General features: G+C 32.5%; 1 protein-coding gene across 2 annotated transcripts in view; it reads right to left on the reverse strand.

Annotated features, from left to right (window-relative positions):
- Window positions 1-18,277, reverse strand: part of Klhl4 (kelch like family member 4) — a 91,770-nt gene that overhangs the window by 21,562 nt on the left and 51,931 nt on the right. The window contains exons 5-6 of one of the 2 annotated variants that reach the window (XM_075957781.1): window positions 13,648-13,860; window positions 4,476-4,644 (exon numbers count right to left, since the gene is read on the reverse strand). In XM_075957781.1, coding sequence (XP_075813896.1) covers window positions 4,476-4,644; window positions 13,648-13,860 — 382 coding nt within the window. Of the gene's footprint in view, window positions 1-4,457; window positions 4,645-13,647; window positions 13,861-18,277 lie in introns of both variants that reach the window. The other variant, XM_075957780.1, reaches the window with a different exon arrangement.

The raw sequence follows: 18,277 nt of genomic DNA on the forward strand, positions 1-18,277 counted from the left end.
GCTCATATCTTAGTTCTTTTAGTGCATATTTATATAAAATATGAGATGAATTAATATTTCCTTCTATGGCTTACTAAAGCCAGTGAACTGAAATTTTAATTATGCTAATAATTATTTTCTTTGTATTTTCTACAATGTAAGGATTTTCTGTTGTATGTATAGAGATGTATATGTGTGTTGAAAATTATTTTAAATGTATTAAATATTAGAGAGAGGACTAAATAATTATGAATTACAATTCATTTCACATATGGTTTTGGCATTATTTCTCCAAAATTTTCATGGTGGTTATGTGAAGAATTGCAGCTGAAGTTATAGAATTCTAAAGAATTACTTCATTGATGAAAATTTTAAGTTAAACTTTTGAAATATCAGCTTAGTGAAGTAGTATATTCTCACCAGTGAAATAGTAAATTCTAAACTAATATTTTAATGAATTTTTTACTTCTATAAACACTGCATTTTGTAATTTACTCAGTGTTGCTGCTGAGCATTTTCAGTGAAGGCTGATTCATCACAATGGCTATGAGTATAATGAAAAAACTAAAGTAGACTTAATTAGTATTCATTTCTATAGTTTATCAGAGGGACAAGCAAAACACTTCCCACATGTTCTTTACTGGTGGATTTGTAGGAAAAATAGTTCACTGTAACAATGAAAATAAAGTTAACATTTGCAGTGTTGTTATTGACAGCTGTAAGGCTATGGTCTAAGAGCATATAAGGGCAAAATCTTAGGTGGAGCTTATATTGTCTCTATAGCTAATTTATTTTGATTTAGGTCATCTTTTCTGCACTACAAATATTTAGATGATACAGTTAAACTTAAATATATACAAATTCCTACATGATTTCGAATACACATTTCTGAGAATGTTTTGTTTTTATTTATTACAATTTTCACAAATCATTCTTTTAATTCTTCTGATTTGTTTCATTGTTGGTTTATTCAGTGAAAATTATCATAGCCAATTTATATTGGAATTCAAAATTAACTATACTAATTATTAAGAAAATATAGATAACATTGGAAAGGTAATAGGTTAGGAAATTACACAAGGCTACATTAGCTATCATAGAAAAATGAACTAGAAATATCTCGATATCCAGGGTAGTAGGCTAACTACACAAGGTAAGATTTTATTTAACTTCTCTATCGCAATCACAAAAGTTTGGATAAGTACTTTAGAATTTTGAACTTTAAAGACTTTCTCAGTTTCTTTAATCACCATCTCTGATAATTCAACTATTCAAATTTAAAATTTTGACTCAGATCTTGACTACAGTTTCTGATGATGGTTCTTTTATGATAATTTCTAGTCATTAGCATTAGCTTCAGACATTTGTGTGTTGTCTGTATTTAATTGTAGTTCTGTATTTATTGTATAATTTAGAGCCAAAAATATATAATAGAGTACTATATTCCTAGACATTAATAGGAATTAATTAGATTCAAAAAGCATCATCAAAGCAACTGAAACAATATACTATAAGAAAAGGCATATATAGCACTGTAATGATAAATGCTTTTCAATATAATACTGATTTATGTAAGCAGACTCTACACTTTCCACATTTTGTGCATACTACTTAGATTTTGTATCTAATTCTGTACTGTTTTATTGTTGATCATAGGAGCTCACACTGATTGTTCAAGAACCTGAAACCACAAAGAGTATAGAGGGTTTTACTGTTATCCCTTCTAGAATTGTGACAATGGCGATAAAGGAACAAGGACTTCTAGTAAGTATTACTCAGTAACATTTCAAGATTATCAAATCTTAAATTGCCCAAAGTAGAAATAATAGAAGTTCTCTTCCAGTATTATGGTCAGAGTTATTAAATATTTTCAAAAGGTACTTGATACTACTAGGTCTTATTATTTTCCTAATAGTTGTCAACTTCCCATAGAGCTTTATATGGTGTTTCTATATAGAGACCCTCAAAATGAAAGGTTTACATGCCTTCAAAACAGAACTGTGGTAAGAGAGTTCAGTTATAAAAAGTTCCTATTTCATTGATCTTTAGAATCAGACATGAAACTGGATACACTTACAATCATTTCATTGTTTTAAAAAAAACTATTCATTTAAGGATAACATAGACAAGAAATACTTGAAAATGATAAGAAAGAGCAAATGCAACAAACACACACACAAGAGATTTCTATACTGTACCAGAGAAATGGCTCAGTGGATCAAGGTGCTGGCAGCTAAACCTGATGACTGGAGTTTGATCTCAAGGAGACAACTGATGCCTGTAAATTGCCTTCATATACACACTGTGACACACATGTGCTCGCGATACAATTAATAAATAAAATGAACAGAGTCTCAATACTTAGAAATGTTTCTATATTGCAGATTATGTTTTCAAAGATATCACAAACTAGAAACAGAATTTATAGTGCATAGGGCATAGGTAGAGCGTAAGCCTAGCATAAGTAAAGCGCTGAACTGATTCCTAGCACTGAAAGAAAAAAAAATCTCAACAAATGATAATTGCATTTATGTTTTGCACTTAATACCTTCAGTTTTTAATTTAAGTACCAAGAAGCTGTTAATGTTATTCTATTCAGTGCAATAACGTCAGGGATAGTCATTTATGTCTGTAATAGCAGCACTTGGGAGGCTGATGCAGTAGGATTGCCATCACCTTTTAAATCAGCCTAGGCTATGGAAGCAATATGTGAAAAATAAGACAATCAAAAAGCAATAAAATGTGAAACTGTCAAACCTGAAATTAATTAGGGTATCATATAGTATTTGTTATTTTCTGAAGAACGCTAGTTATATGAAGTAGTTCCAGAATTTTGGAAATTATTTCCTCTATAATCTCATTTTCAAATGTGTTAAATTAGATATGTATTTTGTAGAGTTTATATATTGACAAGCTGATCTATAATGTGGCAATGTTTAAAGGTTTTTTGCATTAGAACTGATAAGATGATGAATATTTACTCTCACAAATTGATCAATTTTGCTCTCACAATACTCCGCTAGTTATCGTGAAAGCAGACTATTACCAAACAAAAATCAGACAGGAGATGAGAAAAGACAATAGAGGGCAATTTAAAAAAAACAAAACAACTATGCTATATGAATATATTACAGTATCATAGCGAAACTACTTTATTCTACAATTAATGAGCAGTGATAAAAACAAAAGTTTACCTTCTTTATGTTCTTTGCTATTTTCACTTTCTTACTTTTTTTGTCCCTCAAGCTCATATTTTTTTATTATTTTAAATTTCTTAGATTCAGATACTCTATTATAGTAATAGAAAATTCACTAGGTAAAAATTCTTTGTAATTAATTGGCATATTTCTTGTATCTATTCCAATTTCAAATGGAAATAATGGATTGTTACTAGGATAAACCTTCAAGTTGTAGGTCATTTATTCAATCTATCAAATAAAATTTCAACTTATGATTTATCAGTATTCTCACTTTCTTTTCAATAAACTTTATTATAAAATCATTTCTTTAGTTTGGAGAGATGATTCAGTTGGCAAATCACCAGCTGCCCTCTCACATGACCCAGTTTCTATTTCCAACACATGATGGCTAAAAACAAACCAAGGGATCTGAAGTCTCTTCTATTCTTCTTGAGATTGTACTCATGGGTGCTAAACATGCATTTACAATCATGTATGAAAACAAAACATCCTTGCATGTAAAATAAAATAATAAAAAAATCTTTGCTTTGTTATTTTAGCCAAAAGGATCATAAAAATGAAAAATTCACATGAAAATAATAAAGCCATAGACAAAGTTTTTCAAGAAGGGGAAGGAAAATAGCTTCAGAAGCTGGTCCTTTATCTTCATGGAAGTTTTATTTATATAAAATTAACCTTATATTGCAATTCAAACTGAGGATCTTACAGTTAACATTTCAGTATTTTTTTATAATTAGTCTTTAAGCATGTAGCAGAATTAAGAGAACTAACTAGATGTCACTATTGTATTTGGGAAAATACATTTATCTCTTTCTAAAAAAGAAACATGGATAGAAAGAAAGAAAGATGATACAGATAGATAGACTGAAAGACAGACAGACAGACAGACAGACAGACAGACAGACAGACAGATAGATAGATAGATAGATAGATAGATAGATAGATAGATAGATAGAGCTGGATAGATAAATAAAATTTCCCTGTAAAGGTTTGACAGAGAAAACTGAATAGTCAAACCTAATATTGTGTTCTTAAAGTAAAATCTCTATTAAGAATTAAGTAAGTCATAATTAACAGATGATGATCCATAAGATAAGGAGGAAAATGAGGTATAAAATAATCATACAAACTACCCTTTTTATGAAAATTCAGCTTCTGATACACTTACTTAACAAGAATTTAATAATCTCCTTATAATGTGGAGGCTGTTAGAAATATCTCTCTCTTCTTTTTTTCAAATGGAGGTGTTTTCCCAATTAATTAATGTGTTGCTTTTACCTTTAGCAGAATCCATACCTCCCACAGCATAAAGTGCCCCCACAGTTGACTTTCTAGGTTTTGTACGAGGGCTTTGCAACATGGATCTTCTCTCAGGCAAGAGATGATACTTCATAGCTTCCATTAATAGCTTCTGACACTCCAGATCATCAGCAAACATCGAACTGTTTTCCAGATCTGCTAGTAACTGGAAAGTAACAATGCATGGTACATATATAAGGAGTCCAACATAGAAAGAACATGGTTTATTTCTATAACACGGAATACTAAGTATGAAAACAGACAAGAAAAATATTTGTCAAAAGTAATCAAAGAGACTAGCTATAGCACACAATGCTGAGTACGTTCATCTACTCAGCTAATTCAAACAGTTCATATTTTTGTGTATTTGGAATATTGGAGATGTCATGGAAACATACTCTGTAAAGATATTATCCCCTTCATCTGTACTGTATCTTTATCATTACATCACAGCACTATTCTAAAAGCATATGCTTTTTTAAAGTGAGCTAGTGTGTATATATATATATATATATATATATATATATATATATATGTGTGTGTGTGTGTGTGTGTGTGTGTGTGTGTGTGTGTGTGTGTGTGTGTGTGAATAATTACTAGTCAAGACCAGAAAAAGTGGGTGATAGATATTGCCATTACGTAATACATTACAGGATCCTAAATAACTATGACGAAATATAGGTAAAATATTATTCCCAAGAGGAACCGCAGAAAACTCAAAGACATATTTCAGAGTGTTGATATGTATCCTTGAATCCACACTGGCATAGTATATCAAAAGAAATAGCAAACAAGTTTGATGGATTAAGTTGTTAGTCTTTTTTTTTTTTTTTTTTTTTAAGTTGTTAGTCTTATACCATAAGATTTCTATGACAATTCTTTTTCTGGTTAACTTTAGTTCTGTTTTATTTGACTTGTTCTCTGGTGAAGGAATATTTTGATTTGCCAGACTAAACTGCAGGCATTTCTTAAACATGATATTTGAAATAGGTTTGAAGATTATGCTATAAAACTTTCCTCTAAAAAACACTTTATAGATTTATAATGTTCATATATTTTATTTCTTTAGTGTTTGTTTGAAATATTGTGGAAGTCAAAAAATACTGGCCCATTTCCACCTTGTCTGATAACCAGAGAGTTTGGAGATTTGACAGTAATTGTTGCATGCCCTAAGTCAGGAGGTGATTGCTCAGTTCTTTTGAAATTAAAATAGGTCATTCTAGTAAGTCCATGCCATTCTGACAGGTGGTCAGGATATGCAAATGTGCTTCTGCCCTAAACAACCCCCATGCCCCAGCCCCACCCTTTATGATGAGTACAAAAGTTGTGAAAAAATAAACGCTAGAGAATTTCAGGATTTCTGTCACTGGAATGCCCTGCTGATACTTTCCAAGTTTTCTGTCTCATTATTTTTATGCATCTTCATATTCTTTACTTATATTTCTTAATTTCCCATGTCTCTACCCTGGTAAGAAGGCTGGTCCTTGACAAAATATAATCAATTATCTTAGAAACTCTACATGCCCATCTAATTTCATATTACTAACAATATTAGGAAATTTTCAAATAAGACATATTTTAAGTATAAAGCATTATTAAAGTTCAGAGAACAATAGTTGTATGATTAGGTATGACACATCCCATTATTCTAATAAAGAGAAGTTTAACCTAATGCCTGCTGAAAAATACCAAATCTAAATAAAGAGCTCTAAATTTAAGAGCTTTGTATACACAAGTGCTTCCCAGGATTTTTCATGTCAAAAAATATGATGAACAGGTTAAAATATATATTATTCAACCTAATTATAGGGTCTAAAAACATAGATTCTAAAAAGTTCATAGAAAATATCTTGATGTTGTTCTGTGAAAATTACAGAATCTAATCATTTTCCTAGTTTCGTATGCTTACACAAATAGAAATTTTCTACATAATCGGAATTTCAACTATCTGTTCTTTATTAAGAATTTTGATATATATATATATATATATATATATATATATATATATATAGAGAGAGAGAGAGAGAGAGAGAGAGAGAGTAGTTATGTTTTAGGTATTATTATTGTCTTATCTTTTGGATAAACAATGTGCTCAAGAAAGCACTTGAAGAAACATTGTCTTAAAAAACCCAAAAGGCCTTTGATATTATGTCATTATATATGTATATATACATATATATTCTCAATGAGCATATCAAATTTTATAATTTAATAAACAAGAGGACTCATTAGAAAGTATGAGATTGCAAAAGTAGTTCTATGAGGATATTAATGCTTTAAAAAAACAGAAAATACAAACAACTTAAAAAACACTTTGACACCATAAATATATTAATAACAAACTAAACTCAATGTCAATAGATGGAAAAAATAACAAAGATTATTGCAGAAAAAATGGAATGGAGACCAGAAGAACATAACAAAAATCAACAAAATATAGTAAGATAAGGGCCAAATTTAACAAGATGATAGGTGAAAAAGGAAACACTACATTAGAAACAGATTAAATTCAGAGAATTGTTAGTGAATCCTTTCAAAATGTTTATTTAAAAGATTCTGGAAAGTCTATGATAAGGAGTAAATTCTTAGACAGATAGAAACCACTAAGATTAAATTCAGAGGTTATAAAAAGTGATAATAATAGTATAAAAATAATGAGCCAAAAGATTCAAGCATTATCCAAGTATCTCAGCAAAAAAGAAAAAAATATATGATTCATTAATGAATTCTACCAGACCTTTAAAGAATAACTAACATAACTATGTCTTAGAAAATTCAATAAAGCAAAAGAGAAAGCATTCTACAAAAATCACACCAAAAGAAGGTAGCATTATCCTGAATCTGAAACCAAAAAGGAACACACACAAAAAATAGAAAAATTTAAACCATTTTTTTCCAGAGAAATTAGACACACATTATCTCAATAAAATATTTTCAAATGGTCTTAAAAATATATGAAAACTGACAAACAATATTTTTAAATATGTTTCATTTTCAGTATGTGAAGAAGGTACAATAAATGTATATCAACATATGTAAAACAATAAGTTAATAGATTCAGGAATAGAAGCCACAAGGTGATTTTAATAGATATTATAACAATATTGACAACCACAAAAGCCTTCAGTGATCTTCAACACCACTTCAGGATAAACAGCCCTAAAGAAATTATGACTAGAAGGAACACACCTCAAAATAATTAATAGGCCAACCAGTTTATAATTAATTTAGGCCTCTGTGTGTTTTCTTTGGGACTGATTGGCTGTGGCACCAAGCCAGACAGTAACCTTCACCAACAAATGGTGCCAACGTGGACAACTACATCCACATAAAACCTGAGAGATCTTGGGAAGTAATTCGAGACAAAAGAACAGAGTTAAGCATGACATTTTGATGGCAGCATTTTCTTGTGTGAGCTCCATTTGCTAGGAAAAATGTATCTCATTTAAGAGAGGCTTTCTGACTCAGGTTTAGCTGGAAAACCTTGCAGCTCTTTTATGAAGCCCACCACAAAACAATTAAATGGTATTTATGGATAGCCCATACCATGCTTCTTGGTAGTTCCAGGGACCTTGAAATGCCATACAGTTGTAGCAATAAACATGGCTCCAGCTTCACCATGAAGATAGACTATCAGAAAGCTAAGGAATGGGGTGGATCCAGTTGTCAAATCTACAGCTTTAATCCTAGCCATACCACTTAGCAAATTAAACACTCATGCGGTCATAAAAGGAGAGATATAGAGTAAAGATAGACTCCGATAAAACAAAACAAAACCAACCTCTAAATGGTTTACAGTGTGTTTAAAAATATATGTAGGCTTGGGAGTGAAAAATAAAAGGATAAAGTTGAAAGAGAGAGAGACAGAGAGAGACAGACAGAGAGACAGAGAGAGAGAGAGACAGAGAGAGAGAGAGAGAGAGAGAGAGAGAGAGAAAGAAGTGGTGACACACACACCTTTGATCCCAGCACTTGGGAAGGCAGAGGCAGCAGATGGGTCTCTGTGAGTTCAAGGACAGCATGGTCTCCACAGTAAATTCCAGGACAACCAAAGATACACAAAGAAACCCTGTCTGATAAAAACAGAAATTAAAAAGAAAGGGAAAAGAAATAGAGTTCAAAATAAAGCCATGTAAAGATGGAAAATACACAGAAAATCTGGGTATTGTATGTTATTGTACTGTCTTTGAGTTGTTTGATGGCTGAGGATGAATCAACAGCTGCTAAAAGACATTTGGTTATAAATGCTGCTGGATTAACATGGCATATAAATTTTGAAAAATGCCTTGACTTCAAAATTTAAGGAAAAAGATATGTTAGTTTGGAGAAGAGGTTTTGTTTTTGTTTCCACAGGAAATGAAAGACTGCGGATTCATTCTGGGCTTAGAAAAATCAGGTTTGATCAAGGAAGACCCCCTGAGAAATATCCAATAATGGCATTTGGCCCAGATGTCTGAGTTTTACATCCAGAACAGCCTCAAGACTGCTGGCTGAGATGATCAAGCCTCACAGAATAGTCCATTCAGGACTTGCCCATAACTCTAAATTTTCTTTAGGTCCCTATAAGATTATCAGCATCTCTAATCAGCAGGAAGTATCATAGAAAACTAGGCCCACATTCCCTAAAAATGAATTATGGATGTTTCTCTCTCTCTTTTTTTTAGAGTTTTAGTTAAAAGTTGTTATGAATAATGGTCATGGAGAAAGCTAAACAAAGGAGATTAGATTCAGAGTTTTTGCTTTGAAAAAAAAAGGGAGAAAGTGCTGTGGGGCAGTGGTCTTATACCCTATAAAGATTTGTCACCTGTATTGTTTTAAGAAAATTCAAATTGGCCAGTATTCAGATAGAAAGTATAGGTGGGCAATAAGAACAGGAGAATTCTGTGAAGAGGAAAGGCTCAGTCTGTAGTCATCACCCAGACATAAAGGAAGAAAGATGAGAATGCCACATTGACAAAAGGTACCAAGCCATGTGATAAATACAGACAAGATAATAGATTAATGAATGATGTAAGAGTTAGTAATAAGAAAGCATGAGCTAATAGGCTAACCAGTTTATAATTAATGTAGGCCTCTGTCTATTTTTTGGGAATGACTAGCTATGGCACTAGGCAGGACAGAATCCGCCGCCAACACCTATCTTTTGATAAAAACTATCAGTAGCAAAGATCTTCTCTTTGTCAGATGGAGGGAGGAAAATCGGATATCTGCATGCTTAAGAGTAAGTATAAATTTTCTACCTCTTACATTGTACCAATCAATTCTAAATGGATCACAGATGAAGAACAAGATCACGTGAAATAAATAAAAAAGCATCATGAAAACAAATTAACCAACCTGTACATAATGCAAGAAAATTCTTTGCCAACTATATATTTTAATTGGTTAATAGAATACAGAGTCAGGGGAATACTCCTCCATTGTTGGTTGGAGTGCAAACTTGTACAGCCACTTTGAAAATCACTATAGAATTTTCTTAGAAAATTGGGAATCAATCTACCTCTAGACCCAGATATACCATTCCTAGACATATAACCAAATGATGTTCAATCATACAACAAGGGCACTTGCTCATTAATGTTCACAGCAGCATTATTTTAATAGCCAAAACCTTAGAACAACCTAGATGGCCCTCTATTGAAGAAAGAATGAATGAAAAGAAAATGTGGTACATTGACACAATTGAACACTACTCAGCTGAAAATTGAAGTGACATTGTGAAATTTGCAGGCAAATAGAACTAGAACAAGAAATCCTGAGTGAGGTAACCCAGACTCAGAAAGGCAAACACAGTATGTACTCACCCATAAGTGGATATTACATGTATAGCAAAGAATAACCAGACTATAATCCATAGTGCCAGAGAAGCTAGGTAACAAGGAAGGCACTAAGAGAGGTACATGGATTGCCCTGGGAAGAGGGATTAAATGAGATCACCTGGTTAAATTCGGGGCAAGGGTGTGGTAAAGAAAAGGAGATGGGAGAGGAGAATGTAAGGGAATAGGATGATCAATTAGGGAGAGGGATGGAGTGGGAGAGCAATGAAAGAGATATCTTAATAGAGAGTCACTATGGGGTTAGGGAGAAGCCTCCTCCTAGGAAATTCCCAAGAATTTTCAAGGATGACCCAAGCTAAGACTGCAAGAAGTATGGAGTGGGTGACCAACCTGGCCTGACCCTGTAATTAGATTGGTGAATAACCCAATTATTATCATAGAGCTTTCATCCAGTAACCAGGGGAAACATATGCAGAGATCCTCAGCCAAGCACCATGGCGAGCTCCAGAAATCAAATCAAAGTGAGGGAGGAGGTAATATATGAGCAAGATCATGATGGAGAAATATACAGACAGCTGGTTCAAGCTTGTGGAAATTTATGAACTCTAGACCGACAGCTGTGGAGCCTCCATGGGACCAAACTATTCCCTCCAAGTATATGGGAGACAGTGATGAAAATTGTAGTATTTGAGAGGCTCTTGACAATAGGACCAGGATCTATCCCTGGTGCATGAGCTAGCTTGTTAGAGCCCATTGTCTATGATGGGACCCCATGCTCATCGTTAATGCAGGGAGGAGGAACTTTGTCCTGCTCCACCTTACTGTGCCATACTTTGTTGATTCCCCATTGTAGCTTCCTTACCCATAGGGTAGATTGAATGGGGATTGGGCTGTTGGGGAGGCAAGGGGGAGGTGGGAGGAGAACTGTGGTGGGAATTTAAAATGAAATTAAAACAATAAAAATAAATGTGATTTTAGAAAGTGTTAATATCTAGAATCAACAGAAATTTGATTTAAATATCAAATACGGATGTAGGAATTCCTTTTGTATATGTTGCTTTTATTGGTTAATGAATAAAGAAACTGTCTTATGCCTGTGCAAGGCAGAACTTAGCTAGTCCGGGAAAACTAAACTGAATGCTGGGAGAAAGAAGGTGGAGTCAGTGAGAAGCCATGTAGCCCAGCAGAGAGAGATGCTGGAACTTTACCCAGTAAGCCACAGCCTCGTGACAATACACAGATTAGTGGAAATGGATTAATTTAAGATATGAGTTAGTCAGAAATACACTTAAGCTATTGGTCACACAGTATTGCAAATAATATGGTTTCTCTGATTATTTCAGGAGTCTGGGTGGCCAGGAAACAACAAGCAGCCTCCTACTACAAATTTATTAAATCAATAAAAGGACAAATGAATTGAACAGAACAGATAATCCTCAAATTAAAAAACACAAATGGTCATTCAACATATGTAAATAAGTTTCAACATCCTTAGACATCAGGAAAACACAAAGTAAGAATGCACTGAAATTCCATATTAATATACACCTCTAAGAATAAAATTTAAAAAGATATAAAATTTAAAAAACTCCATTGAGTAACATATTGGTATAATATAAGGAGAAATAAAACCTTATATACTGCTGTCTCAAAAGTAATCTGGTAAAAAGAAACTAGTAGGAAGTTTCCTCAAAAATCTACAATAGAGCTACTAAATAATCTAACTAAATAATCTGAGAAATATTTACAAAGAAATATAATTCAGCATCTTATGTAGATTGTTACCTGTGCACCCATGATTATTTTAACACTATTCAAAAATCTATGATATGCAATAAATATAGATGCCTACCAACAGTATGAAATAAAACAGTGCTTCATAAAGAGGAACTAGCCAATAGTATCTACAAGCTAATCAAGTAAATTAAGACCATTCTCGGCAAAAATAAGCTATTCAGAAAGACAAATAACACCTTTCCCATGCATGTACAAAATCTTAATTTATTTATATGTATTCGTCTCTTCTACTTTCATGATGTGCTTATTTGTGAGACAATAAAAGAAAGGCAAGAGGAGGACATGGGATGTGACAGTAAGCTGAATATCAACAAACTATAATAGATTCATATGAATGAAATATCATTAGAGAAACCTTAATTGCATTGTATATAGATTTAAAAATTAAAAAAAAAATGTCAAGCAAGAATTTTTCACTTTATTTGATTGGGAATAACAGCCACCTTAGAAACTACATTTTTTCTATTGTATGGTTTGATAATAATGGCTTATGCAATCACATACAAATAAGTAACAGATGAAAACTAAGAGAGAAATAATCAATACATTAACATATGTTTTTCAATATTAACATTTAATTGGGGAACGTGTTATAAAATGTATGAATTTTATATTAATTTTACAAGACCTATTTTTCTTTTTATAGTAAATGATTTGTGGCACTTTAGCCAGATTCAATAAATATGAAACTCATATGAGCAATGTGCTTTTCTATATTGTATAAATCACACTTACTATAAGATTAGTTTACAATTAATAAATTGTTATTAACACAAATGTTGCAATAATAGGCCTGCACTGCATTTGAGGAAAAATTCATGTTAAAACTGAACAACATGCTGGACAGTCACGGTGCACATTTTTAATCATAGCACTCAGGAAGCAGAGAAGGCAAATCTCTGAGTTCGAGGTCAGCCTGGTCTACAAGAGATAGTTCCAGGACAGCCTCCAAAGCTACAGAGAATCCCTATCTCAAAAAAAACAAAATCAAACAAACAAACAAAAAGAACCCCCCAAAACAAAAGAAAGCAAACAAAAACCCTGAACAACATATGAGCCAATCTTAGGTCTTAACTAAGGACATTTATTTTTAGAATCGTTTTCTGTAATCCTTTAGTTTAGTACACATAATGAGAATACCATTATAATGAGTGCACCTGAAAGGACAGGAGCTTGTTTTCAATTACAGGAGATATTTGCCCATGTTTGTAGGTAATATCCTGTATCTAACTCCTCCTAAAGCCCCTTACATGAAGCGCTCTCTTGATTATTAACCACTTTGCTTAGAAGGTGCGAGGAATCAGGAAAGGAGCCCCAATCATTTTCCTTGTTTGCTATAATGCTGTCTGACAAAGGATGAAACTGAAACTGATGTATATTATGATGTTTAGGATCATCTGTAGGTTATTATATTCAACTATGTTCCTTTTTCTCCATTATTAATAATTTCAATTGAAGAGTATGTTTTTCTATGAAGTGATTCCTGTATACACCATTATTAGATAATCTTTGTAAAACTGGATGGATAATGACTGGTCTGCTGCCTAGCGGTAATTTAGAAATCCAATTTACATTACCTTAATAAATTTCCATACCTGTGGTGAAAGTAATGGCAGTCTGATATAAGAAAGCAGCTTCGCCAGATCTCGTTGCCTAGTTTGAACATCATGACCTACCCACTGCATAAGAGCATGGAAAATTGTTTCTTCATCAGGCACATTAATGTCATCACTACACAGAAGTTTTGATATTTCATTAGCTGGAAGCAGAAGGAATTCTTGATTCTTTACTACATCAATGAAATGTTCCTACAAAAAAATACAATATCTTGTGATAAAGTAGTTGAAAATCTGTTTAATAAAATAAGAGTTCAATGTATTTTATTTTTTAATTTCCATAAAGATCAGAACACACATTTTACTGTATGTAATTTCAAGTTTCCATTTGCACTTGCCATATATATTTAATCTAATATCAAAGTACAAGCAGCTATGTTTCAATTTTTCATTAAAGCACACCCATAATTTCTAGTTCTTAAATACATATTATTAACATGGATTATTTCAAATATTTATATAATTGAATGCGTCAATCTTTTTAAGTATATAAACTCTTATACTCTTGAAACATAATTAAGCATTTTCTTTGTAGATTGAGTTTTGATAAAAACGGATATTCTGGAGAATCTTAAAACAGATTATAAATAATTTGGAGTTTTAACTAAATCAAATAATTACATTACTTCTACTTCTACTTTAATCATTAGCAAAAGGAGAATAAGTATCAAATTTTTTCATGAAGTAAAAAAGAAGGCTGATAATTCCATATTGAAATGCTGATGGCTTAAATTCCTAAATCAGTATGGCTATTTAAACAATGAACCCTTTTGTGACTAAGGCAATCAGTTGAAACAAAACTGATGTTCTTCTGTCGCATACCACTCTGGCTAACATTTCTCCCATTTATAGAAAATTATTGCAATGTTCTTTCACACATTAATTAATAATTATACAAGTGATAAGTAATCACTATAGGATCTTATGAAGAGATGGATTACTCTAATGACAGACATGCAGTACACATTGTTTGATCTCCTATATGAGTTGAAAACTCTGAACTCTAACATTAATATCTGAAATCATGTTTATTTTATTTTGCTCAACTATACAACTGTCTTTTCGAGGTTACAGAGTATTTGTAGAAATGTTAAGAAAAAATTAACCAAACACCAGGCCAAGCTCCAGGAATCCAGTTGAAAAGAGGGAGGAGGGGATATATGAGCAAAGGAGGTCAAGATCATTAAGGGGAAATCTATAGAGACAGCTGAACCAAGCTCATGAGAACTCATGAACTCTAGACCAATGGCTGTGGAGCCTCTTTAGAACTCAACTAGGCCTTCTGCATATAGAAGATAGCTATGTAGCTTAGTTTATTTGAGGGGCCCCTAGCAGTGGAACTAGGATCTATCTATCCTTGGTTCATGAGCTAGCTTGTTGGAGCCCATTCCTTATGATGGCATGCCATATGAAGCCTTAATACGGGGGGAGGAGGTCTTGGTCCTGCCTCAACTTTATGTGCCAGATTTTGTTGAGTCCCCATGGGAGGTCTTGCCCTTTGGGAGGGGTTATGGGTGAAACAAAGAAGGTGGGAATAGGGGTAGAGAGAAAACTGTAGTTGGAAGGTAAAATGAAATTTTAAAAAATAAAAAATTAAATGTATGATTAACTGTCATGGTCATCAGGTGTTAATTCTGAAACTGTATTTATTCCTTAAATAAAAACAAGATACAGAGTATTTCTGTATGTAAAACTTACTCAGTGCCAAATTGTATCATAGAGAAGTTTATTTAAAATGTCTTTATTGAGAGTTAAAGTAATGATAAGATATGTTAATGTGATATTTAATACACAAGCATATATTTACTTTGTGGTCCAATTGCTATCATTTCAGAGTCATTGCTTCATATGCATATTGAAAACTGATGAGCAATATAGACTAGTGTAAATAAAAGTAAATATATTATCTTCAAACATCTGTGCATGCCACTGTGGAACTTCACACTATAGACAAGTAATCATTTTAAATGGTTTTATTTTGAAATTATTTTGAACCTGATGCCCTTTTTTTTGCAACTTCCAGCAAGATTTTCTTTTATGTTTTTGTTAACCATTTATGATCTGTACTTAACTTCATGTAATATTTATAAACTAAATATTTTGTTTATTATATTTTGATTATTTATATGACTGAGATAGAAACTTTTATGTGTAGGCTTGCAGTATGTATCCAAAGCTGATTGTGGATAAAAAACACCCAAATCAGGGCAGGCAAGCTGTTTTCCTTATTCTATCAACTCAACTATCATTTCGTTCATTAGTGATTAACTCTATGCATCACCAATAATGCATTGGTGTCTCATTAAGGAAAGAAAAAAACTAAACACTTACCCTTTGAGTCATTTAACCAAGAGTGAGTCCAGATTTGAATTCTCTACTTAATGTTCCCTGTGTGTTGTCTTCTGTTTGTTGTATGAGTCTGAATCTGTTCCTGAATATGTATATGTCCTTCTGTGTTTATATATGTGAGTCTCTGAATCTGTCACTGATAAAGAATTTGCTTTGTATTTATGGAGCAGCATAGAAAATATCACATGGAGAAGGAATGGCATACCTTACAGGAACCTTTATAACAGAATTTTATAAGGTAGTAAGTCACTGATTCCAGCTAATCCCAACTTATTCAAGCAACAAACATCATTGCTGGCCAACCAAAATCCACTTCTTTCAATCCTTATGTTAGATTTTATTTTTTTTAATTGAGAAAAGGAAGAAGAAAAAAAAAACAAGTTTCCACCTCCTCCCAGCCTCCCATTTCCCTCCCCCTCCTCCCACCCTTCTCCCCCTCCTTCCACTCCTCTCCCCCTCCCTCTCCAGTCCAAAGAGCAGTCAGGGTTCCCTGCCCTGTGGTAAGCTGGACTGTGACTGAAAAAGCATGGGTTAAAACTGGACTCTCTGAACATGGCGAACAATGAGGCCTGATGAGAAGCCAAGGACAATGGCACGGGGTTTTGATCCTACGTAATGTGCTGGCTTTGTGGGAGCCTAGCCAGTTTGGATGTTCACCTTCCTAGATATGGACAGAGGGGGGAGGACTTATGTTAGATTTTAAAAAGTTGTTTTCAACTTCTGTATTTGCTGCTTTCACCAAACAATACACAAGAATAGTCTATGTCAGTGTCAAGGAAGAGTATATAATTTCAAATTGTAGGTATGCATTGATTATCTTAGGCTGTGAAAGTTAATTATGTGGGAAATCCAAAGGAAGTAAGGTTGTCACTTTTTTCTGTTAAAGTCAAGCTAAGCAGACAATTCGAGTACATAACATGAAACAGTTTTAAGTCTGAAGTAACTTCAAGGTGCACTAATAACTGGCTTTGAGGTCCAGGAAAGCTATAGTCTCTTAAAATGTAAGAGATACTTTGATAATATTTCATAGCCACAATAACTGAAAACCTAATTTGCCTAACAGTATTTTTATAAAGTAATTATTTGCATTCAAATACTATCAATGCAGAATTGTAAACATATTATAAGAAGTATTTTTTCTAATTTTATTATATTCTAAATAGATACTAATATTATTGAAAAGGGTGTTAAGGGACAAAGCTCTATTGCATATTTATGGACATCTTGCTTTGACACTCAGTTTGGATACCAAAATTAAAGAGGAAGGCAAGTTCATTTTGAGCAGCAAAAATAATACAAGTTGTTTATCAGAGTGCATTTTGTCTGCAAGAGTAAGATACCAGACAGGAAACTGTTAATACTTACTTCAAGAATTTAAGCAATTTAACAGGAAGTTTTCATGTTTGGCTTTTATAGTAGGATTAACCTTTGAACTACATAACTGCTGTTCTTTTAGATTATATGGCATCCATATTTTTGACACAGGAATATAAATAGCATGACTAAATAACATATTGTACAATGTTAGTCTGTGATTATGTGATTCTCCACATTCTGGTATTGTTTCAGGACTGTATATGAAACTTCAAATTCTAAGCAATGAGCTGGTAGGGGTGGGGAAAAAGAAGAATAAAATTTATGCAAAACTTAGACAACTCATATTTTATGTTTTGAGTTTGAGAGGAGTGTTTGTGTATACATATATATATATGCATATAGGTATATATGAATTTATCCTACAATCTATTATTTGTATTGAATAATTTTACACTTAGTGTTCTATTTTTCATTAATATGCAATTACCTCTTCCTAAAAACTCAAATGTCTGGAGCAATTTAATTTGTTCAAAGTATTTATCTTTTGATAAAGTTTCAAAGAGATCCACCTCTCTGTTAATCTACTGCATTAGAGGTTAGTTTGTTTTCATTTTATCAGAGAAATATTAGTAACCATAGTAAAGATTTTATTTTATATATAATATCCTATTTTCCCTTCCCCTTTATATTCTGTATTTCATTTGACTGCTATCTAAATAAATAAAGATGGTTTTACTCTGTACAAATTCTAAATAAGTATTATCTACTGATAATCAATTGATTCATTATAACTTGGTAGAGTTAAGAGTAATTCTAAAGTTCAATGAGTGAACTGAAAATTATTTTCTCCAAACTACAAGGTTTTTCTAATACTTAAAGCCAATTCAATAAAATCATTTGAGTTACTAATCTTGATGAAATATTGCCATTTATACTTTTCTCT

This window comes from Microtus pennsylvanicus, chromosome X (assembly GCF_037038515.1).
Source record: "Microtus pennsylvanicus isolate mMicPen1 chromosome X, mMicPen1.hap1, whole genome shotgun sequence".
Taxonomy (NCBI): domain Eukaryota; kingdom Metazoa; phylum Chordata; class Mammalia; order Rodentia; family Cricetidae; genus Microtus; species Microtus pennsylvanicus.